Source organism: Falco cherrug, chromosome 4, assembly GCF_023634085.1.
Source record: "Falco cherrug isolate bFalChe1 chromosome 4, bFalChe1.pri, whole genome shotgun sequence".
In the NCBI taxonomy this organism is placed as follows: Eukaryota; Metazoa; Chordata; class Aves; order Falconiformes; family Falconidae; genus Falco; species Falco cherrug.
In genome coordinates, this window is record NC_073700.1 from 72,871,333 (window position 1) to 72,897,696 (window position 26,364).

General features: G+C 36.2%; 1 protein-coding gene across 1 annotated transcript in view; it reads right to left on the reverse strand.

Annotated features, from left to right (window-relative positions):
- Positions 1 to 6,371: 6,371 nt before the first annotated feature.
- Positions 6,372 to 26,364, reverse strand: part of STAM (signal transducing adaptor molecule) — a 35,802-nt gene continuing 15,809 nt past the window's right edge. The window contains exons 3-14 of the mRNA XM_055708398.1: positions 24,305 to 24,380; positions 24,127 to 24,222; positions 23,435 to 23,581; positions 23,079 to 23,169; positions 21,566 to 21,758; positions 21,160 to 21,254; positions 19,807 to 19,895; positions 18,036 to 18,123; positions 15,329 to 15,383; positions 14,838 to 14,991; positions 12,635 to 12,810; positions 6,372 to 11,473 (exon numbers count right to left, since the gene is read on the reverse strand). Coding sequence (XP_055564373.1) covers positions 11,224 to 11,473; positions 12,635 to 12,810; positions 14,838 to 14,991; positions 15,329 to 15,383; positions 18,036 to 18,123; positions 19,807 to 19,895; positions 21,160 to 21,254; positions 21,566 to 21,758; positions 23,079 to 23,169; positions 23,435 to 23,581; positions 24,127 to 24,222; positions 24,305 to 24,380 — 1,510 coding nt within the window. The 3' untranslated portion in view covers positions 6,372 to 11,223. The remainder of the gene's footprint in view (positions 11,474 to 12,634; positions 12,811 to 14,837; positions 14,992 to 15,328; positions 15,384 to 18,035; positions 18,124 to 19,806; positions 19,896 to 21,159; positions 21,255 to 21,565; positions 21,759 to 23,078; positions 23,170 to 23,434; positions 23,582 to 24,126; positions 24,223 to 24,304; positions 24,381 to 26,364) is intronic.

Genomic DNA, 26,364 nt, shown 5'->3' on the forward strand with positions numbered 1-26,364 from the left:
GGGCTTAAATATGTGATTAATATGTGGACAATGCTACAGCTGTCCTGGAGGATCCCAGGGCTTAGGAGGAAATCATGAAAAAGCGAGTTTTTGCAGACCTTGTTGATAAGAAAAATTCTAAAGCCTACAGGATTTACTGCTGTGGAACATACAGTAGGGCTGCTGATAAAAACCAGTCTGCTGTTAACAAACCAGGAGGTCATATTCCTTAATACATCAGTGGAATATTAAAAAAAAAAAAAAAAATTGCATATCTAGGAGGTCAACAATATTTTTCCTGACTGCTGCCTACATGTGAAACTGTGTTGCAACTGCAGTAGGAAAGTTTTGCTGCTATTAGTAAGGATACAGAAAATTAACTCCACAGGGCATCCACCCGCCAGCACCTAAGACCTTCCAGTCCCTTGTTTAGGACGAACAAGTGTGCAGTGCCACATTCAGCTTCCAAAACACTGATGTGAAGTCACGCCTCTGGTGTCATCCCTTTGCACACCAGTAGCCCAGGATATGGAGGTCCCCGTGAGCACAGCTATTTGGATCTGGATATGCTGAAACACATCCAGGGAATTTGTGGTGTTTATCCTGCTTTTTATCAAAAATATGAACTGAAAGCAGTAATGGTCAGAGCTGCTTCTTATTTGGTTAAATCTCCAACGCAAAGGTCTGCCAGAAAAAGAGAGAGGAGTTCCAAGGACTGAATACAGTCAGCATCAGATAGGTAAGGCAAGAGGCTATAAGAGGCTAAACTGACATTATTCTACAAAATTCCTATAGATAATGGGGACATTATCAATGTCCAGACACTTTCAGATTCAGCGCATGCTCAAACTGTTTAAACAAAACTATTCCCTTTGAACTTGGAGGAGAGAGAACTGCAAAGTACCCATTAGTGTTCCGAAGCATTTTAAAAAACAAACTGAGTAAAGAAAACAGCCAGAAACAAATCAAGTGATCATAAACTGCAACGATGGCAACAAGATTTCTGGCCGACCACAGGTGGATTTTGCAGCAAATCTTCAACAGTGAACTGTCATTTCCAAATACTGAGGTGAGCTGTGCATCACACACCTGGCTGCAGCCTGAAAGACGTGCTGGGAACTGAGACCAGCACAGCTGAGTATTGTTAGGATAAAAATGAAAGGAAAATGCAGACATAGGAAGGAGTAGGAGGTAAGACAGAAAATAGGAGAAAAAATGTCAAGATCACCATGTTTTTGTGTGCAACAGAGTTATTGATTGATTTGAAGAGCCAATACAAATGGTAGAGCGAAAAGACTCACTTTTCCCAACTAATACGAAAAAAATAACAAAAAAAGTTTGCTGAAAGAGGCTTGTTAAATAGAGTAGTTTGAAGAGCAGCATGGACACTCCCAACATGATTGCAAATGTCCTGCACTTGGACCCATTTCTGACTCTATTTTACAAATCAGATTCTCTTTTAGCTGGGAGTTGCCTCCATGTAAACTGTGTTTTAAAAAAATAAAACATTAAAATTACCCAAAATAATAGAAAAATATGAGGAGGAAACAGATTAATAATATAAATACCATGATAAAAATACAGAAACATACTGGATTATGCTTAAGTGGAAATTCTTACAAGGTCTATTACAAATTCCACTTCTTAATAGAGCTGGCTAATTAGGCAGACAGACATTTCCGTCAGAATATTGTGTTCAGCACAGTACAACACTTCAAAAATAATTACTTCCAAAGGAAAGCATTTGCTTTTAAGCACTTACATCTGTTCTACTTACTCTACTTAAATGGTACAATTAAATAATTGGAATAGCATTTATTTTCAAAGATGAGGCCAGGACATGTCAAAGAGGATAGTCCCAGCAGCACTGACAGCCTGACTTGTTCTTGGAAAAGTTTAATCTTCATCTACCTGTGTGGTAAAAATTGCCGCCATTAAGAAATGTTTTAAAAGTTACCATTTCTAGCTACTTGGAATTTGTGTGCTCATATTAATGCACTGTAGAATTAAGAAAGTACTTTATGTTCAAAACAATCCACGGTGTTCTGGAAGTACATCCCTGTTTGTCGGAAATTTAGAAACTTTTTTTCCCCCGGGAATTTGCAGAAACAACCCATGTTCTTGAAGGACATGCTTTCACTTTGGAAGATATAAATGAACACCTGAAAAATCCAGACACAAACTTTGATAAATGCAGGGCTGGAATAGACTACTCTTACACTATTAACTCCTACATTCCCCGCCTCCTCCCCCATCCATCCATCATACGAAGTCCTTAGTGACAAACCAGAGTTCAAAGAATGTACAGTCTCTAGCAGAGACAAACGAGACTGCAAAGGCCGTTAAGTGCATGATCTAGTTGGAATGAAAGCTGCAATCATCTCTGGGGTTCTATAAGCATCATTAAATTCTTGAAAGCAACACACAATGTATAGTGAACCACCCATAAAAGTTTACAATGGACTTGCCACGCATACTAAAGTAATTGCCTTTCTGAATCCTCTAATGGATAAAAATAGCAAATAGGATGCAACTGTCAGCTTGTATCATTAAAACGTTCAGAACTAAACCCCGGTCCGCAAGAACAGAGGTGCCCTTTTCCTGGCTCCAAACCTGGACAATTCTCTTGTGAAACTGTACTACTGATGAACAAAAATTAAAATGAATCAGAAAAATGGTGATTCAAAGTTAATAACCAGGTGCTATGTGAAGAATATGCTGTAGGCTAAAGTGGCATTACAGAGACTTGAAAAATAAAAAGCCCAATTGCAGCAGTTGTGTGACTGAGCTGGTGAGGAGGGAGAGAACGAACTTCAGAGGTTAAAGAGCAGAACTGTCTGCACTTCAGAAAACAATTTAAAGGCTCCACAAAATACCTGTATTATTGTGGAAGGAAGATTTGCAGCATAGAAATGTCCAAATATAGAAATGTATATACATATGTAATTAACTAAATTTATTGTTTACTAACCATTAGTATTTGCAGGCATGCTTACTGTGAGGATCAAGTATGAGAAAGCATATGAAACAAGGAGATAACCATTAGAAAACATACAGTATATGGAACTGGTTGAATATACATCTACAGGAGAGCTGGGATTTGGATTCTTTACATTGCTGCTGCTGAGCTCCAGGGTCCCGCTGACTGCTGCTCAGCTCCGTGCTGGTTACAGATACACAGTTAATTGCTTGCTACCTACTATCTGTCCTGAATAAAGAAACCAAAGCAACAAACCTGGTGTCAGTTTGAGCTTCATGGATAGACAAATTCAAGGGAGTTTAGCTCTTGCAAAAAGCAAAATTAGGAATTGGTTTGAGCAACCAAGGCAAATCGCTGCACCCTGAAACCCTGGGAGGAACAGCTAACATTTACAGGAAGCCTTGATTATCCGGAAGGTAAGAGGTGCTCCAGAGTAGAAAGCATGTCTGTTTTGAGAGAGAACAAGCTTACTAAGATAAATTACCAAAGTAAAATTACAGTTAAGTAAGCAGGCGAAGTTTTAAAAGTTACTAATGCTGAATCCCACTTGAGTGTCATTATCCACACAAGCAGATAACATAAATAATGATTCCACAGAAGATGCAAGAAATTTGTCACAAAGTGACAATTTTGGACTTTGTTAAAGCAAAAGAATTCTTCACTATTTGTTTTTCCTCACCACACCTGGAGGAAACAGAGCCCTCTGAACAAACACACACCCCCAGCAAAAGTCTTTTGGACAACACCTATGGTTTCTCTGAAAACATCCATTTGAATGTTTCAGTAGCACATTTAGTGCGGTGGTTGGTACTGGCCCTGGGTTCTTACACAGTTCCAAAGAACCGTAACTTCTCTGTCCCTGGCTGAGCTGAGACTTCTATTGTTCTTACATGAACCACCGTATTTTTATGTAAATGATCAAATCACCTATATTCCTTAGGCCACATGGTTGTTTCTTGCAGGATTTGCCTAAATGAACTCTGCCACAATTCTTCAGCACCAGCTATAAGAGTATGTCACCAGAGGAACAAAGAAAAATCCTAATTTGGGGAAATTTTCACAAGTCTAAAAGACATTAAAACCAAGGGATCTGAATGTTCACACTCCTTTGTGAGGCACAGTAAATTTGGGACAGTCTGACACACCGACTGCCAAAAGGAAGCACATCTGCATAATCCACAAATACCTGAGGATGCATGAGTCATCGGGGCGAGCCATCGCAGCTCGTTAGAGATAGATTCCGGTGTGATTTCACTAGCAGGCAGGGCAGGTTTGTTTGCTTATTAGGAAATCAGGCTTAGAAAAGTGCTATAGAATACAGTGTATAAAATGAAGTGGCCCAGGCATGAATACATTGAAGGGTTCCATTTCTTGATAAGTTTGCTTCCTGTAGCCAGAGATGGTAAATAGGGACACTGACCAGTCCAATGAGTTTCTACTACTGAACCGTGTCACACCAGTGGCAGGCTTCACCAACCACACATGTTCCTGCTGGATTCACCACCTCTATGAGGAGGGTCCAAAGCACAATTGCAAAGGCAGTACACATCACCCGTCTTGGGAACACGGGGCATAAACACCAGCCTGCACTGATCTTAGAAATCAAGGGTGCATGCATGGGAACAGGCTGCCCAGGGAGGTGGTGTTATCACCATACCTGGAAGTGTTAAAAAAACCCCTCACATGTAGATGTGGTGCTTAGGGACGTGGTTTAGTGGTGGACTTTGGCACAACCAACTGGGTTAAGGGCTGACTTGATGATCTTAAAGGTCTTCTCCAATGTAAATGATTCTATGACTCAAAACTCATGTTTAACAGGGTTAAGCAAAATCAAAGCGAAATAGGAGGTGCTACAATCACTACATTCCTTGTATTTTATACCAGCTCAAGAGATTGTACTCTAAAGATGCTCTCAACCTGCAACTGGAAATACATATATTTCCCTTCCCCCACCCCGCCCCCAATATGATTTTCTGTATTATCGCATGTTGTGCATGTAATACTCTTGGCACCGATATGAATTTTAAGTGCAAATCAGCCTTAATCGGTTTCTCCACAGGTGCTCTCACAATGTCTCATTTCTCATTTCCTGCTTAAAACACAGATCACAATCAGTATCGATCGGAATGGTCTTGTCTTAAAATAATCCAGATAATTTAAATTTACAAACACTGTGATCCTGCAGAATAGCGTAAGATTTTGAAAAGCAGCTGCAATAGTAAGACAATGCATTAAGGTCACCTTCGTAATGCAACATGAAGTGACTGCTATGAAGAGAGATTACATATGAACCAGTTCATTGAAGTTTAAGTTAAGATAGTTGGTTTGATCCCCTTAAACACACTGATGCTTATTTTTCACCTGTTGCCAAGATTCATGGCAGCAGGTTTTACAGTAAGTTTTAAACACTATGGAACAAACTCTCAAACTGTATTTACATCATAGGCATCTCAACAGAACACACTCTGCCCAACAGAGAGGGAAGTAAAGAAAACTCAGTATTAATTCCCTGTCCCAAATCAGAGATGTTTCATTTCTACACTATCTGTAGGAGTTTCAATTCTGTCAACTCAATTGATATTCTCTTGAAACATAGAAATTATACTTAAATAACACACAGCCCACACAATCACTTATCCTAAAGGTGTTTGGTTCATGTTTTTAGGAAGAGACTCTAAGAACAGGCCAAACTGATCATCATCTGCCCACTGCTCCCCAAGTCCCATGGAGATCTCAGATGCTTACATTGGTTTAAGCAAGAAACCAATAAAGTTTGACATTGTTTTAAGAACACAGCATACATCTCTCAAGACTATCAAGTTTCAACTGTAACAGTATTTCAAGCAGTAATGTGGACTCAAGAACCAGGCTTTAGCCTGATCTTCAGCTCACATAGATCAAACCACCAAGTTTTATGCTACTTTGTGTTATTGTCAACAGAAATGGAATTAACTGTCAAATAACTGTGTAAATTAACTGACAAGCTGCCAGTAGTATTTGCTTATTGATCTGTAAAGCACATATATAATTACACTATACAGGTACAGTTTTCATTTGTTCTTTTCCACCCCTGTAAAATATTCATGCTGTATTTCTTACCAAAAGAAAGAGGACATGCATCATACTTGAAATAAGATGTACAATCTTATGTATTACTTTGGTTTTAGCTGAAGGGAGTTAATGACAGATTAAAAAATTTAGAAGTACTAATCTATGTGTAAGCACCATACAAAAAAAAAAAAAAAACCACACCAAAAAAAACCAACCCACAACCCAAACAAAAAAAAACCCTACCAGAACAACCACAACCCCATCTCTTCCCTACCTGCCTATTGCATCTCCAAGTCCTTCCAGCAAAAGTCCTTTTCTGATTATTCTTCCATGAAATTTATAAATTGACTTTGCAGCGTAATGAACTAAATACTCCAACTTTAATATTTTGCATTCATACCAAAAACAATAAACAATTTTTACAAATAGTGTTATTTACTAAAACAATTCTTGTACAACAGTGCAGTATATCTAAATATATACATATGCCAACATCAAAGGGAGCATCAAAACAAACAAAACCAAAAATGCACTTCGCTACTGTGTACACTTTATTAAAACCAAAGCAGACTGCAGCAGGCTTCTTTTCTTTTTCATGACAAAGACAAAAATTATTTGGATTTCCAGAAGGACATGCAGGATAAAACAAAAACGCCTACCACCTTTTTGCCAAGGTAGCAGAATGAAAAGTGAACTTTAAATCTGCAATTTTACATAGTAGGAAATGGAATGCTCTTAAACACAAACATCCTTATTTAAGAAACAGGCTTCAAAAATGTACATAGTGTTTTTTACATATTGAAGCAAAAAGTCCAAATGTCAAGGCCTTCCCATGTTTTATTTGTTGGATATGTGTCAGATAGTATACACACGAAGGTTAATACTCTTCATTGCAGCTGAAAATGAAAAAGGACTAGCTGTAGTGTAGAGTCGGTCAGCTTTACTAAGATTGAATAACAGAGTAAAAAATGATTCTGCCTGCTGTTAGCAACAGTTTTTTGTACTCTTACTTCACCTTTTTCTTTAAAAAAATCTCCTCCCAGTTTTTAACTGGAAAACTTATGCTCCCACGTTCTTCAAAACAGATACATACATCTTCTCCAAAGGAATCTGCAGTTACGTAACCCAAAGCGCCATTGTAGCTGCTGTAATTAGAGATATTCTTTTTCATTCTGTCTGTGAAATCCAGCAGACAAGGTGTAAGACTTTTATATTTAACGACTGCACAGATATCTTTGAAATATGAGTGAAAAATAAGGTGATATTAGAGAATATACTAAAAAAGTTGGAGAATGAGGTATTAAGCAGTTCTCCAGTGTAAATCTGATGTTCCTGCCATCTAGATGAAATCAGAGAACTATAATAGCAGCCTAGACTTGGTCAGCAAAATATGTACGCGCTACTAAAAGCAAATTTATCTCCATTGTTGCATCTAAGCATTTGCAATCTGACAGATTTCTCTGAAGTTCTGGTTACTCAAATTCATTTCAGCTCCCTCTGCTTCAAAATTCACGAACAGTAGCTATACCATGAGGGCAATATGCTGTTCCACACCTGTTGAGAAGCATGCAGTAATTTGTATATTTTGTTCCTTTTTACTGCTGTTTTACTGCTGTTTGTATGTCCTTTGGCTGGTGACATTAAACACACATCTACATGGGTGCCAGTGACTAAACAGAGATGGGTAAATACGTTGCCACTGTTCCTGCAGCTGCCCACTGTGGAACACACTGCCATGACATCAGCATAGCAAATTTTAACACACTGCCTCAGTTATTTTTCCTGGGATGCTTTACAGTAAGTCTTGACATCTTTGTTATGTGCACATAAATTGAGATGATACACATAGGTAAACAAGCTTTGTTTATAGAACTGAAATGCACAGAAGGCACTTTCCACAGTTTGCTCCAGTTCACGATAACCAAGCCACTAAAAAAAACCCTTCTGAAGTTAACATTTTTGTAGTCCTTAATAAAAGGGTTAAATAACAAAGTGTTATATAAAACATTATGAAAACATTTTAGCTTTTCATTGACAATTTACATGTAAAGAAACAAGACATTCAAAAATTAGGTCTTCTATTGGAACATGAATAACACAGCATTTCCAAGGATTATTAACTTCCAAATAGATTAACTTCCTGAAACTTTATTTGCTAAAAAGTTTTCCCATACAGCAGCTGTACATGTACTTTCCCCCTCACCCAGATTTCAGTGTTCAATACTAAGTGTTCAATAGTAAGACAGAATGTATGTGAACTTAGTCAAAACAATGCATACATGAGGAATCTGAGAATAAATCACAGCAGAGAAGCACCAGCAATGGCATCTCCAGGTTCATGACACCAAACCAGCAGAGGAGTACTCAAATATAATTGCTGAATTATCATTTAGAAAGTATACAAGAGGATGAGTGAAGGAACTAGTGCAATGACAGCACCTAGCAAGGTAGGAGGAGGCATCACTTTAAAGCATCTAGCACATGGGACACAACCAAGCGAGAAAGCAAAATTATATTTTCTGATAAATAAAAATAATCAACTTGAAGTAACCCAGCTCCAAATTCAATTTAATCTGAAAATTGCATCTGAAATGGGAAACATAGGATGCAACAGAACTGCTAAAACTCTGAACCTTAACACCTAGTGATCTACCGCACCAACCGTGGACAATGAAAACAGATTTTAAGTCAACTAAAATTCACAACTTGTTACAGGAGATAACTTAGACCAGTGACTCTAACAAAGGCGTGAAGAAAATAAAAATTAAAAGCATCCACCTTTTTTTCACAGCTTTCATTATACTGAATTTATAGTGGCGTTGCATTTTAGAAAGTTGGTTTTGGTCATGATGAACACGAAAAAAGGTGATTTTGACTTTCTTAAAGATGGGTAAATGCCCAAAATAAGTTGGAAAGCAGACTTAAAATACACCCAAGTTTTCAGTGTTCAAAGGAGAAACCAGTAATGAGCATTTCTGTGTGTTAATGAAAGACTACTTCAAAAATTTTAAAAACTAAGATAAATTAGTAACAAAAAATAGATTTGTTGAGTCATTTCTGTACAGAGATTCCATAGGCCCTTAGCAGGGAACATGTGACCACCTAAGAATACACATAGTCAATGCCAGCTGGACAATTCTGTGTAGAAGTTACACTCTTCCATACACATTGCTTCTCTGGTTTTGGAATAAGGTACCTAAAGTATACAGAACACTATCTAAATTATACTACATGCTCTTTCTAAAGAAAACCACCTCTTTGATCTATAAAAAATTATCTATGACACAGTATCTTGGATTATTATTTCTTTTTTAGTATTTCCTTTCAAATTCCACATACTTTTTTGATGACACCAAGTGCTGAAGTAATGACAGTTTGTGAGGGTGCTTAAGAATTCTAGAGAAAAAAAATATGTGAAGATACTAGTACCAAAACTGCCAGTTGGCTAGAACATCCCCGACTGGAACACATCAGCTATAAGCGCGTTGTAACCACCCCAGTTAGAAGTTATGCAAAGTAGTCATCTGAAAGCGTTAAAAGCAAAACACCAGTGTCTATGAAAACAGTGAAACAAAGACATGTTAGGTAACTGCAAACAGATGCAGAAGTGTATGCGATAATTGAGGTCAGCTTATAGTATAATGTACAATGGCAACATTTAATTCCAGAAGCATCACACTAAAATATAGTACACAAAAGCAAACAATTTCTGACATGTACACTAACAAGACTGAAAACGTGGATCTGATGTTGAAGCTATCTAGTATTGCTCTAAGTGGAAATAGAGTCAATGGAAGAGATGAGGAAACCAGGATGCATTAAGAGATTGAATACAAATGCAAAAGTTACAACACTCTTTGTACAAGAAACTCTGAACAAGAATATCTAAAATGCTGCCTTCAATTGCCATGTTCCTTTTGCAGCACCTCAGCTATAGAAAGAAAATATCATGCCTTAAAGAGCCACCTGGCTAAGTTACTGAGAAATGCAAGGGTTTAAAATAGGCTAATGCATGCTGCTGCAGAAGAGAATCCGAAGCAACCTGAAAGTGAATGAAAATAAGATGACTCATAAACTATTCATACTGTAGAAGGGCTAACAAACTCAAATGGTACAACTGGAAATTGAAACAGATGTTTAAGGCAGAAGTGTCTGTGTAAGAACAGTAAGCACAACAAATTGCTAAGCAAGGCCACAAGAGATAAAATAAAGCCCTGAAGGTTTGTTCAGCAAAAAGTGACTTAAATGTCCATAATTCTCCATGTTCTAATTAAGAAGACTTGAGTAAAGTAGTGTCATTCATGTTGTGTGTTCCAGTTTAAAACTCCATCGTTTCTCTTCCAACTCAATTCCTCTGTCTTTGGTGTAATCTCTACCAACACACATAGAATACAGTTCTGGTTCTCACCATAGAAAACAACATGGAAAAAATAAATTACATGCTTCTCATGATAAAATGCAAGATCCTGTTCTGTTGCATGGTCCCACGATATGTTTAGCAGCCTCTGAATAGTAGGTTTTAGTTATTAATTATATCTGAAGCAGAATCATAATTTGCTGTTATCCCCCCAAATCACTTACTAGTTTACTAGTTTACTTTGGTAGACAAGCCATCTAATAGTCATGATACACTTGTGTTCAATTCAAAAAGTATTGAAACCTAGACTCAGATAAGTTTGTAAATTCATATATAGATCTTAGCTTGTAAGTGTAACCATGATATGCAGGATTATCAGAAATACATCACATCTGTCATAAAACTAGACAAAACTATGAAACATGGTTGTCAGTTCATGATTAAAATAAAATAGTAAATTATTTTTAAACATTGTGTTAAATATATTCACATGATCACCATAGCTATACAAAATGGCCACTATTGCAATCACACACTATATGTACATAACATATATGCCACAACAGTTTGCAAGTGTTGAGTTTTCACAGACTAGCCAATTTTACCAGACATAAATAATCTTGTACCAATTTTTAGGCATTTTAAAAGGAATTAAATGTCCTTAATATATCTGTTCCTCTGCAAAATTAAAAAAAAAAATCCTAAAAAGTCAGTGCAAATTGAACTTGTTCACCAAGATAGATTCTTATTAAGCTGAGGATAAACAAAGTTGAAGAGATTAAAGGAAGAAACTCATAGAACTGCCAACTGCCTTCAGCAGAGGTTACAGAAGATTAGGAATCAGAAGTCCTGGATCCTATAGCAGAGCCTTCTGTGAGTAACTATGCTGTTGTTGTTGAGGTGTTGGAGGCTGTGGTTGTTGTGGAGGTGTTTGTTGACTGCCTGCTGTCTGTGGCAGAGGTGTTGATGCTAAGTTATAGTTTGGCACCTGGGACATACTAGTTCCAGCATTTTGATAAGCAGCAACATCAACAGTAGCAGGTGGCGGACTATACACTGAAGCCTGGTTAGAGTAAGTATTTCCAGCAACAGAGCCAACCATTGCACTGGGGAGGGAAAAAAAATAAATAAGTTGAAGTTGAATTAACAAGCCATTTACCAAGAGAACAGCAACACTTTATCACTGCTTCAGCTGTTCTTTACATACACACAAAATCCTCCTAAATCTGGACACCTTGCATATTTAACACTGTAGCCAATGAATTTTCCAATTAGAACTCAAACACACTCCTCAGATTTAAACACACCTCCCTGTGAATCTGTACTTTGCTTTACTTTCATGGAGCCCCATCTACTTTCCATTCTGCTTATGGAAAAAAACAAAATCCAACCAACCATTTTAAATAGCAAAACAAGAATTATGCAGAAGCTCAGTATATCAATATATGTCTTACCACTGCAAATAAGTAACTTTGGGGGACTGAGACTAACAAATACTTCGATAACTCAAGACGGATGTTTATCTCAACTTCATAAAATAAAATTACTTTATACAGAGAGTAAAAAAAGCCACCAAAAAAACCCCACCACCAAGCAAACAAAACCAAAATACCCTAATCTTTTCCTAAGGTCAATTCAAAACTTATTTGTAATACCAGTAGCTTAGCCAAATCTTAGCATCTCTGGGTATCTACCCAAAATAGAAAGCCACTTGTGGCTCCTTTATATGGGGAAGCTGTTTAAGCTTTGGTAAGTATTCATAGCCCTATTCACTTATTTTCCAAAGTCAGCAGAGTTCTCCCCATGCTTCCACAGTAAGATATTTGAAAAAAGAACAACACGATATGCACTATCCCAGAAATTATGTAAAGCCAGCCAGCCAGAGCAGCAGATGATTTTCATCATGAGATGTGTATTAAAAGTTATATTAAAAATAATAATAAAAACCCTATCCATCATATCTATATAATTTTCTACTATTTTTATTTTATATAAAAATATAGATATAAATAAATAATGTATTTCTTACATATAAAATTTAAAACTAGATAAAATTATAAAAACAACATAAAAGTTTGAAGTTTGTCAGGAACTTTTACCATATACACAACACCAATAACACACACATTGGAAATAATTGCACTGCAGTATCTTTCATTTGTGTTTAAAATTATATTTCTGTATGAAAAAAGTTTCCTTTAAATACTATCTGTAGTCCTTGAAGTTTAAATTGATTTAAACTTGAACAGGAAAATATTTAAAATTACTTTGTGTAAGACGTCTGTGCAGGCTGACCAGGCAGTATGGAGCTGGCAGATGGAGTAACTGTGCCTTGGCTGAGAGAGGAGAGCTGTTCAGGAGGAAGACTGTAGCCTTGTAGATGGCCCATCTGTGCACTCCCTGCCACCAAATATGCACTACTTTGAGGTTGCCCCGGATAGACCTAGGAAGTTAAATAAAGAAATATTAAAAATAAAATAGAAGAACATTTATTTAATATCTGACTTCAGAACTTAAAGGCAGCCTCTCAAAACTTTTATTACAGATGTTTTAATAAAAAGCAACCGATTGTCTTCTATTAAGTGCTGCAGTATGAAAAAATTGCCAGCTTTTCAAAGGTCACTATTTACATTTGTAATCTCAGGCTCCAGTACCGAAAAGGTCAAATAGTTTACTGGAAAACTTGTATTCCAAGCTTGTATTTTAATGACCATCACTCATGCTAGCTAAAAGCTTCTACTTTTGAATGAAAATACCAGAGAATTTAAATTATGCAACAACAAGCAGTCCAAAGCAGAATACTTTTTGATGTCCAGATAACTTTCACCAAGTAGAATCATTAAAATGGAAAACCAATTGCATTTTTGTATCATTAGTTAATCTGTCATTTCATGTAACTGTTGAGACTACCACTGTAAAATTGTTTGAGCGGGGCAGAAGGGAAAAAGAGGTCTTATGAAAATTTCAATTGAAAATAAGGTAATGTTTTACAATTAACTAGAGGAAAAGCTTGCTAGTAGATGTGTCAACAGTATTCTACATCAAGACTAAATTTCTAAACCCTATACTTTCGTTCAATCATGAATTATTTGACAACCCAAATTACTAGAAGATACCAGGTCTCATGCACAACTGAGTTCATTGAGTTTATGATATATAGCTCTTCTGTCCTAAGATCCATGAATCTCAGATGACATATTCATAGAAGGCTTATCAATATTGCAAAAGAATTTTAGAAGACAGAAAAGGCAGAGACTACCTAGCTTTTCAGAACTTACTGGCCCATCTTCATCCCCAAATCCAGTTTTTCCCTTTAAGAAACCCCAGAAACATGTCCATTTATAAAACATTAACATTATTTGGTAGGGTCACGACATGATTGCTTATCACATATGAACAGAAGACAATGTTCCTCTTAATGACACTGTAAAAGTATACATCATCTTCTTTAAAACACACTGAAACAAAGTACGTACTTGTAGGGAGCTAAAAGAACTAAATTTTCTTCAATGTTTATATAATACTGCACAGGTACTAATAAATTGGCTTGAATTATTTTTTTTTACTCACTCAAAAAGCAAGTAATTTATTGAAAAAACAATTTGAAATGTTACATATTCCTATAAGAAGGAAAAGAATACATCAAGTGTGCATTAGACTGTGGATTTAAACATCTAAATGTTTTAAAGACCTTTTAAAATACCATAGTATACAAAAAGGCCAAAAGACCTACTCAGAGAGAATGGCCAATTACATGGAAATGCTGTCATGAAAGAACTATAAATTTTAACTTCAGTAATTTAAATGTTAAATGCTTCCTACTGATATTTCCAAAAAAGGAAACTAAAAGAAGAGACTGATTTTAGGGTGGGGAGGGCATAATCTTAAACAGGAATTGTACTGCTTTTGTTCTTTTTACTTTCCTTTTTTTTACCCGAGCAGCTTTAATTTTTAATTTTATGTGCAACTCAAAGCACGGAATGGGCTTTTTCCTTGGTCTAAAAGAACTGAAGCGAAAAGAACTAGAGGTGTTCGAACCTGCAAAAGGAGAATACCCAAAGCTTGCAGCTGAAAACAAACTTATTTTTTTTTAACATACTGTGTTGAGAGGAAATACTGCTTTTTCATTTGAGTTTATCTGTGAGGGAGCAAGATGATTTTAACCTAGCATTACGGTAACAAAGATCATAAAAAGAAGTTTCCAACTCAGGGGGCAAGGGGGGTGGGAACAGAAGGGCAGAAATAGGAAATGAATTATTATCTGCAATCAACAAGCTCCACCATACTTTAAATATCAGTACATATTTATTTTAGTAATGTAGAGAACTATACTGTAAAAAAATATTTAACCAAGTTTTGTAAAAAAGTTATTTCATGAAAAACTGCTTACCACTAATAATTTATAAGAAATCAACCATAGCTCAGTATGTACTTGATAATGTTAATGGCTATTAAAGGTTACATACATACCTGAGAGCCAGAAACACCAGATGACTGCATATAATACTGTTGGTTTTGTAGTTTTGCATACATAGAATACATTGGGTCTTCATTCATCAATTTGTTATACAAAGAAAGAGCCTCCATTGCTTTAACATTGAGCTCTGAAAGTTCTGAATGTTTCCTAGAAAACACATCTTAGTTTATTCTACAATTTAGATAACCTCAGTACAGAACAGATAATACAGGGAACTTTCATGAGATGTGACAAGCAACTTATTCTTACTGCCCGTGAAGTAATGCCTGACAAATGCCAGAATGTCAAACGGTACAATACTATAAAATATTGTGTGACTGGGAAAAACAAACATTCAGACCTCCTCCCAGATGAGAAGATACTAATACACACACCTATTTTCTTTGCCAATATTCACAGAAATGATTAACATATCATTAAGTAACAACACTGGTATTTCTAAGAATTAATTTTCATTTGAGCCAAAACACATGACTTTTTTTACCTGTCTATATCTTCCAACTTTTCATCTATGAGAGGTCCCATCTGGTGGCACATTGCTAGAACAGAAAGACATTAAAATATATCAGAGTAATAAAGATTTCCATATTGCAAAGTCAGAAGGCAACTTTAAAAAAAAATTATGACAGAAATGTGTAGATGCTAGTCTTAACTTTTTTTTACATCACTACTATAATCTATATGCCAAAAAAGTTATAGTAACAGAGGTAGTGTCATGAACAATTTAAGAATGACATTCAGCTGAAGTTTTCAGTAGTGGTACAGTTTAAAAAGTACAGTATCTAAAACGACAATAAACCCACAGAAAATAAAGACATTTAACATCCAGGGAGTGTAAAGCTGAAACTATTTTGCATAAAAAAAATTTCAGGCAAATCTGAAAGGTGATCTCTTCTTCAAGGAAGAAAATTCACCACTGCAACCTAAATCATGTGCTCAACCAACATTAGTACAAAAAGACTATCTACGAAAACAATGATGGGGAAAACAGGTTGCAATGATGCAAATCATCTGCAAAGACACTAACAGCACATTGCTATCTCACTGGGATCCTAACTGGGGGAAGGGGGCTTATTCAAACCACTGACACAAGCAAAAAGCAACACCAAAACTTACCAGAAGTAGAATGGAAAAGCATTAAAATAAACAAAAATGCACCCTCCTGCCAATCTTCAGCACAAGGACAGGAGGATCACATAACCGTCAAGCAAACCAGTTAACTAACAGAAAGACAGAGGTTTTCAAACTTAAAAATAAAGAGACAAGGAAGCTGAAAGGCGATACTGCAGTCTAACCCTACACCAGAATGCAAAAGGTGCCCACTTAGCCAAGCATGAACTATTTACTAACCAAGAGATGTGTTTAACACCAAGAGCCACTCAACGTTCAAACCGAGAGATGAGGAAAAAAAAAAGATTCAGGCATCAAATATGCCCGAAATGCATTACAAGCAGCCCTGGAACAGTGCCTTCCCTCCCAGTTTTCCCAAATGAGAGATGCAGAAGGCCCTGAAAGCCTCTGGGCCATGATGGGTGAAAGGGCATCACTGATGTGTTCCTTGAAGGCAACGCCAGGTGAAAGAGGAGTTGTATGAAAGGCACCCGTATGCTTCTTTGAACTTGGGAGCACTAACACATTAGCAGAAATGCTGGGAAAAGATGTAAAACCTGGTGTAAATTCTATCTTTTTTTATTTATAACACAAAGTGTGGTAGAAGGCATGACAAGGATTGCTTAGATGTCTGTACACTAACACAATGACCGCACTGCTGCCAGCCACAAACAAACCCGGGGCTCCTGAGAGTGTTGGGATGAGCTCTGCAATTGAAACACATTTGTGACTTGACATCTGGATGGCAGAAGAAAATGAAGTGGGTTTTTGTCAAATACTGATCAGCACCTGCCACCACTGGTAGGAACCCAAGATCCAACATACATCTATAGCAAAATTCCCAGAACCTATGCCAGAAGTAGTATCTACCCAAGGCCTACTTGAGCGCAAAGCCAGTACAGTCTTGAATATAGCACTGCTGAAATATATGCAGCCATGTTTGGCAAGTGCTGTTGAAGGTAGCTGGGGAGCAATCACCCGACTACACTACAGCTTTGAGATTCTAGGAGCAGTCCCACTGTTTAATATAAAACTCAGCATTGCTCTAACGATCTCACAATGTGTTTTGAAAGGAGACCCTAACGTAAGCTGTATCTGCAGGTTGGTTGACAAGCACACCTTTAATTTCTTTGCCTCTGTCCTGGACCAGATAGGGGCAATCTGCTTCTTAGACAACAAGCCTCTATAGCTGTATTTGGTACTTGAAAGAATAAAACCATTCATGTTTCTTTTTATAGCCCTTTAGCTTTAGTGAAACTAGAATATGTGCAGACACATCACTGATGTACAGTACCTAACACGGGATTCACTTACAGGTATGATGAACCAGATGGGTGTTGAAAGATGGGAGATATCCAAAGCTTACAAGCCTACGCACTTTCTTCCTGACTAACTTCTAGATAGATTTGGAATCTGCCATTTTTCTTAACAAAGTCCAGTCTTATCTGAATTGTTCGTTTAAGCCAATGTTCTGTCTCATAATTGGTAAGTTTCTTCCTTCTCTGAAGATCCCTTCCAAAAATTTTGGTGCATTTATCAACCCAGGTAAAATGGTCTATAATGCCTCTTTGAAGAGGCATTCAATTCGAGTCTAAAGGACTAGAATTTTTACCATTCTGTAACATATTTGTTTGATATTAAAGTCCTATAGAAATATTCATGCAAGCAAAAAGACTGGGGGACACCCACAGGTCTATTCTAAGCCTCAGTAGTACTTCTGCTTCCTCTCGCGGAATCTTCCTTACACTCCTTTTGCAACTCATGCTGTGCTACTCTAAGAAGAAAAAAGAGAAAAAAAATGAATATATGAGATTGAACTAAGTATTCCTGGGTCTTGAAAAAGAAAAGAATACAAAATATAGTTTTCTTGCAAGAGGAGTGGGCTTGTTTTAAGCTAAAATTTTGCACTTTGGTCTCTTAGATGTGGGAAACAGGAAATAAGAATATAATTATGGGTCAGGCACTTTTCTCAGGCATGCTTGGGGCATGCACATGAAGCTGAAGTAGTTTCAATTTGTTTTGATACAGGTAATGACTAGAGAGGAAAACAACAACAAAATGAAGCCATGAGATCTTCTTACCCTCAAGATGAAGCAATTCTGGGAGGTCTGGCTGGTCATCAGATGGATCTGCACTTTGCAACATCTGCAAGAGCTGGTCCATTTTATCCTAGAACACAAATTGTGTAATTAGGGCATATGTGGGGTGAGAATTAACACTTTCAGGAGAGTAAATTAAGGCAGCTATTTACAACAGCCATTTGGATATCCTGGGACTTGGAAGTCATCTAGACTAACTTTAAGAAAATACAAATCATACATGTTACTTTACAGGAACTAAGATGCTTAAACAAGGAAAAGCCAAATTATAAAAATTATTAGTAATAACAAATGGAATGTGCAGAATACCCCTTTACTCCTAAATTTCCTTTTAAACAGTATTTTCTAAGCAGTTTCCATTTTTCAATTTTAGTTATCACATAGGCAATACCACCACCTGGTGGGATTAGTGGTAATGTTTTCACAGAATACATTGAGTAATTTAGAAAGAGACGGGTACTGAAAAACCTCTTGCATTTTTTAAATGTAAGTGTATAAGGCCTATCAGCACATGAGCAATGTCATTACTAATTTATATATGAAAGGATTTTGTTAACGTGATGTTTGGAGGGGTTACACAGTTGACTTCAGAATAAGTAATCCTTGACTAACCATTTTAAGTGCAACCCAGTTATAAAAATACCAAAGGGTAGAAAATTAACAGGCATAACCTCTTTGAAAAATATGTCTCAGAGTGAGTTATATTGTTTAAACAAATATTAGATATAAAGTATTAAAAATCACTTTTTAGCTGAGTGCTATCAAATAAATAGCCTTTAACAGGCCAGAGTTATACAGGTCATATAACTAAACCCATGCTTTTTCTTCCCTAACCCCAGGAAAGGCAGGAAGAAGCCAAATTACTTACTTCCTTAAAAATAATACTATGGTAATTCTAAAAAGAAAACAAGCCACTATAACATAAACCAACCAGGAATCACAGAAGACAAAAGCTGGAAGGCACCTCAAGGCAGGCCTGAGATAAGCTGTTTCAGCAGATTACAAACTAGTATCTCTTGGGAAGAAGAGTATTTGAGGCAGGAGTTAAACAGGACTTTAGAAAGGCAGTAACTGATTTTGCATTTCAAAAAACAATGACAGAACCCTAGTTAAGAAAGAAATAGAAGGCCATGGAAAATTCTAAAGATAACAATTCTAAGCCCCCCAGGAGGGAGAGAAGAAAAAGAACAAGGTGGTGGGGAAAGGCAGGGGAAAAATATGGGCTGAGAGTTCTTCGGAACCTTGCAGAACCGCTGCGGTGAGATTGTGTAAATCTTACTAAATACTGCTTATGGAGCAACAAAAAGATCACAGTTTTCACAGAGGGAAAGAGGTCTTTCAGACTGGAAGAAGACAGCAGTGGTTATTCTGGAAATAAACCTAAGACAGCATTCAAGATGGGTAACTCTGAGGTATCCTAAAGTACTTAAAGCAAAACTTGGAAGTAAATGCATCACTCCACACCAAGCTTCTGGTCTGAAGGTGAACAGCTGTATAACCTTGGAGCAGGGCCCTAAATAGAATGCAGTTTCCAAATTCAGTTTCAGAAATTCCCAAGAACTTCAAGGCACATGAACAAACTCGAATACTGCAGATATTATTTTTTTAATTTAAATCAACTTTCCCTTCCCATTCTCTTTCGATTATGTTCTCCTGATATTTCAAATTGCTTTTGAAGTACAGGATGAAACTGTTTAACATCACACATTTAATTGTACCAGCAGATGGAAAACAGGGCTTTTATCATGCTTACTTCATCAATATAAACCGGTTCAGGCTCAGGTTCTATTGTCTCTACTTGAACTTCGTCACTGAACTGCACTGTTTTCTTCTCAGCTTTCACTGTAAGATAGACAGGCAGACTTTATTTTAGAAAATAAAACTAAACAGAACAATGATGTAAATGTTATACAGCTAGTATGTTGGCTAAGTTCTTTGCATTTGAAACATCTACTGTGAAAATTCAAAAAAACCCAGTGTTTTGTTAACATTTGAAGGCCAAAACCATCTCCAAAGACATAAACAATCTTTTTAAATGAATCTGTAAATTGCATAAAAAAGGTATCAGTCCACATAAGGTCAACAAAAACATGTGTTAGCAAGTAAATGTCTTTATTGTAGTCTCCCTGAACATAACATACTTCTTAATAAGCCATCAGAAAAAGAGACTGAGAGAGAGTGATTGGAAGAAATAGAGCTAATGAATCAGGTTTAAGAGAAAACTGATAAAGTAACCTATGACAAACCAGAGCCTTCTTTTCTCCAGAACAAAGTATAGAATTGAAAGTTTTCAAATTTTGCTATTCCTTCTCCCCCAAATAGTACCTGCAAAAGCATCTCACTCCTTTGTAGTGGAGGCCACAACAAAAAAGCTATATATTTGGGAAAAAAGCCAAATACTACTCTTATCACACTACTATTATCAGTTAGTCTTAACATAGAACAGATGACTCCTACAGCATGTAATTCTGCTGACCTGCTCATACCTTTGGCACATTCATATTAAGAGCACGGGAGATCAATCTTGCAAACCCATCAGATTTACATAAACCAGTTCTAGAATATTAAAACCTTGTCTAATATTTAATATTTTTATTAAACATTTAGAGTAGGTTAGACTCATATAAATAGATAAAAGAAGATAACCAGTATGCAGAAAAAAACTCCTTCAGTTACACACACACAGAGCAAATCTACAGCTGTAGGTTTCTTGAATTGTTTAAACAGTGGTAACCTTCTCCGATTCCTGTATACCCAAAGGCCTTCAGTTTTTCCTTGATTAGATATGTACCATTGCAACCAGGCAAAAAGGCAATTTGGAAAAAAAAGTTGTTGCCCAAATTTGTCTAGGTGTCAATGGAGTTGTTAAATGAGTTTCAAGGAAGCTACTGACAAAGCCAGCAGCAGGCAGCATTTTTCAGCAGATGCCAGCTTGGGCAACCTTGGTCTAATACATAAAGTTATGACTGTTGTTTGTAACAGCACAGCAAATGCTCCCGCGTTTTTACTTCGAGTATCATATTAACTTGCAACTGAACTCTATCATAAGGGAAAGGAAACAGAGAAAGTAAATCAATAGAGAAATATCCCTTGTAAAGTTACTTACTCATTTCTGGCTCAGCAGAAAGATCAGCTGTGACAAAATTAGACGGAAACAATCCTATACCCTGATGAGTTTCCCCTTTCCACCAATTTGGATCACTAAAGATTAAAAAAAAGAAATTATTAAAACCCCCATACATAAAAATATCCATACTCACATGGAATTTTCCAAAGAACTGCACTGTACAAGGCATTTACATGACTTATACATACACAGACATCTTTACGTAAGAATCTTTATGCAATAACATCAGTATGTTAAAAATCTAGCAAATAATTAAAGTATTTAACATGTAAATTTATTCTATTGCAATTGTATCCCAATGTATGCTTCTACATAGAAGATATGATTACTCCTGATTGATTTTTACAGTCTAATAAATTTATCATAGGTAGTCTAAATGTATTACCTGTCATCAAGGATAGTTATAAGTTCTCCAGCTTTAAAAGTTAATTCGTTGTCTTCAGCAGCCTCAAAATCATAGATTGCACGAACCTTTCGGCCCTCATGTTTGTGATTTGTTAAAAGGCTTGAGGTGCTTGGGTACAAACTGGAAAGTGCTGTTTGCTGTTGCCTTTGTTCTTTTAGTGACAGTTCAATAGCTACAAAAGAAGAGTTATTCACATGAAAATTCCCTATAAAAACAGGCTGAATGATATGAAAATTAATTCTGTGAAAACTTTCAGTATTAATGTCATTCCTGTTGCTTCATAATCAACTTCTGCCTTTCACTTATAAATAATGGTAAAAAACCAAAAAGATGTTTTACAACTAGAGAGCACAATTCTGCCCATAGATTTACTGAGGCTTTCAATATGGACAGGAGAAATAAATAACACTTAAGCACAAATGGGTTAACTCAGTGAAGTCATCCATTTTTTTATATTATTGTTATTGCCTTGAACTGATGTATTTACATTCTTGCTAGCAAACAGACGATGTTGAACTTTTCCAGATTGCTTGAAACATGAAAAAGATACAGCCGTTCAGGTACACACTGTTTCTCTTTTAGATCAGGGGTCTTGAGCCAGGATTCACAGAATGGCACAGACGGCCTGAGGTTGGAAGACACCTCTGGAGATCATGTTGTCCAATTCCCTGCTCAAGCAGGGTCACCTAGAGCTGGCTGCCCAGGATTACGTCCAGACAGCTTTTGAATATCTCCAAGGATGGAGATTCCACAGCCTCCCTAGGCAACCTGTGCCAGTGCTATGTCACCCTCCCAGTAAAAAAGTGCCTCCTTAAGTCATAATTAAGAAAATTATTTTTGCTTAGAAATGCAAAACTTTGTCCACTCCTTTTCTCTCCCTGTCATTTCTTGAAAAATTTTACATTTCTTGGTCATCTTCAATTAAACTTGACTGAGCAGAAAGGTTTCAACTCATATTAAACTCCTCCAAGTTTGTGAAAAAAATGATCATGCTTAAGAGACATGTTTAAGACACAGAACGCAGAAAATAAACATTAGAGAAAACACACAGAATATAAGCCTTTGAGATACAGATCCCATTAAAGCTAGATTTTGGAGGGTCAACTGTTGAAGAAACCATTAGTAACATAGAGAGATGGGCTAATGGCGATTTAAATAAATCAATATTAGATTAGATTTATGACTTATCAAGGTTATATTAGAAAATACCTAAACAACAACAAAAAAATCCTATCAAAGATGAGAAACTGCAAACCGTCCACCAAATACTAGTGCAAGAACTTCATTCATATAGTGAACCAGGAATTTTTTTAGATTTTTTTACCCACAGAACATTTTTAATCGCTAACCCTCCATGAAGGGTACAAAAAGAAAGGAATAGAAATTGTAACCACAATCCATAAATAGACAAAGGAAGGAAGTAAAACATTTGTTCCTGCTTTACCTGATATTTACCAATATATTCATCAGATCAGCGAGTAAATGCACTCACCTTTAGCTAAATCCTCCTCTTCCTTTTTGTTGGCTACTGTACCAGGATCTTTGGCAACTAGAGCTGGACTTGCTTTTGCCTGTTCAGCAGCCTAGCCAAAAGTGAAAGATGTAAAAACAGATTCAACAAAAAACCAACAAAGCATTAAGTTCATCATTTTGATTTTATTCATCTGCAATATAAAAATCTCGAGTGAGAGCATTTCATACCTCAAAGGAACATTTTATTAAGACAAGAGTTTTCATTTTGTTCCCTAAACACATTATAGAATTCAAGACTACAAACTGTAAAATACAGAGCTGAGGATAAAAAGAATTTGTCATCTCCTTTAAGAACAACCACAAAATTTAACATACCTGTGAACCAATAGCTGGGAAAGTAACTCCTTGCTCCTTAAGATTTTTTATCATAGCAGATATTAAACTAAGCTGTGGGTCATTCTTGAATTCATCAGTCCATTCCACCATAAGGGCTTTCAGCTTTTCACAAACTTTTGGATGACCCTGCAAGAACAGTAGAAAGTAGTTAAATAATGTAGGAATCTGTTCTTAATTCCTTAATTTGAAATAATTTCATGTTATGTTACTGTGAATATAAACTGTATAGACACTTTATTTTGGAGTCAAATTTATCACTAAGGGATATCTTAGTTAAGAAAGGGAGAACAGTACACCAGAATTGTGTTTGTACTAGTAAAATATGTACTAGGCCCAAAATAAAGAAAAACAAGGTTATATAAAAGCCCTGTATTATCTCCATTTCACCACATCTGTATTTAGTGTTTCACTGTTGTCATTTAATGTGAAAATGAATTTGTATATTTATCAATGAACACACCACACCTCACCTCCCCCAAACAGAATACATAAGTAACCATGGCTGTGAGAAAAGACTTCCTGACACAGTCTTCCCAGTAAACTTGTATCCTTCCCCCAGCCACCAAATTTCCTATCTTCCAAAAGTAGATTCCATTCCACTTCCAGATCACCCCAATTTTCTGTCTGATTTTTCTTTTCTATGAATTATATAAATCAAAGAAATACATTACCTTATTCAACACATTGCTTACTTCACTGGCAAAATCTCTTGAACAGACTTCTAAATGAAAGATTTTGCCACAATTTGATACACATGCACCTAGAAGCTAAAGACAGAAAGATTAAAACTCAGATGTTTTGCAACGTAACTTTTCACGAAGGAAAAGCACTACCTAAAAAGGAACCTACTGTTAATGCTTGCATAGCAACATGGGGATCTTTATGGTTCACTCTCTTCATAATAGAACGGAGACAGTCCTTAGGCCTAAAAAAATAAAACAGATTTTAAAAAATTTAGTGGAATGAACACTAACTGATAGCAAGCTCTCCTAAACATCATCAGTAAATTATTTAGCAGCGTATAAGCGCAACAATAAAAAAAATACACTAGTAGCAGCTGTAGCCATATCTATCTGTAGGTTTGCTAGCTTTCTTAGTTATCAAAACCTCTCAGAAAGTTACATTACCTTTTGTAGTTAGAAAGAATTACTGTAATTACTCCAGAAATGCATAAAATCCCTTACAAACAGAGAACTGTAGTTCTCTGTAGTCCATATACCTACTTCCCCGAACTTCACTCACACACATGAGCGCATTTGCTTAGGTACTGATTACCAACACCCTTTTGCTACCTTTTTAATTACATTTCTCAGAGTCTCTTTTAATCAGCAGAGGAACATTTATAAAGAAGATATGCAATGAACCAACAAGTGCTAAAAAATTGTTAGACATTCTGTATCAAAGTTTCAAAACAATTCAACACAGAATTAATTACAGGTTTCACCTAATGTTGCGGTAGGTAGAAACAATGTGAAAAGAGAATTTAAGAAAGTTTGAATGGGAGTTTCAGGCATAGTTTAGTGTATTAAAACCTGTGTGACTTTCTATTATTTTCTTCTGTCTTTAAAGGTGGTAGAACGCTGAGCGAGGCTGGGGTAGGACTTATCATGGGCATACAAGCATTAGCTGTTGAATAGCCCTGAAAAGATAACCTTGAAAGGGGTTAAGTAGGGGAAGAAGAAAAAAGGTGGTAAATTTAAACTAGAAGATTTTTATGCATTTCTGGATTATTTATAGTAACTTTTTTTTTTTTCTAAGCAATACTTTTTTTTTCTATTGAACTGATACCCAAGAACTAATACGAAACTTAGGTATAAGTTACACCACTGCTTGGCTATACTATATTTGGCAGTGTCTACATTTTACAGAAATGTCCACCTCATATTTAGTAGTACTAATTATAGAAAATGCTGTCACACAGCAAGACGACATACCACTTAGTGTATACCTTCATATAAGCAATTATTACAAATGAAGGCTATAAGACAAGCACTGCCTTTTATCTATTAATTATCCAAGACTTATCATATGTTCCCTCTAATTGAGAAAGAACACATGCTAAAATTTTCAGAAATAACTGCGCTTTTTAACCATTAATTTCTGAGGACGACATCAATGTTATAGGAGTGCAAACACAAAAAAGTGCATGTCCATTAACTGTGAAGCCAGTATTTATAGAGGTAGGATGCAGGACCAAGACCATAGCAGTTCAGAAACAGGACCATTACCCCAAGTTTTTTTTTTATTAAGGAATCCAAAGTCTTATTAAAAAGTAATACAGTAACAAGAAAGCCTCAAAGCCAAACAATCTTCCACATGTGTCAAGTACAATTATGAAAAGGTAAAATACCAACAAGAAACCCCTCGGTAATTCACAAAACCACCTTAATAAATTTAACAAAAAATATCTATTTGCCCCTATATTTAACAGAAATTATCAATATTTGATTGTTAATGTTTTAACATGCTCGAATGTTTAAAATAAATCTTTTGATTACATCTACAGAAAAAAAAAATGCTGGGTTTACCAATATTTAGTCACACAGACTAAGAATCCATATTCCAGACAGAACTGTAATCCTTATTTTTACTTCAAATTAATTAATCATAAAATTTAGTTTGTAAACTATGAGAAGCACTACGCAGAAATCAGAGGGAAGGCACACAGCCCGCAAGAACGGAATTCTGTTATTAGCCATCTTTCCAGACCATACTATACACACATTGGGCCACAGTTCTGCTCCAATGATTCTATAATCAAAATTTCAGATGCAGCACAGTGAGTGGGAAAAACAATTCAGTAAGGGTAAAATAGGGCAAGCTACAACAGAAGCTATGGTATTATATACTAATATCTCCAGAAAACATTCACAATAAACTTCAGTTTTAGTTTTAGGGAGTAAAAATTA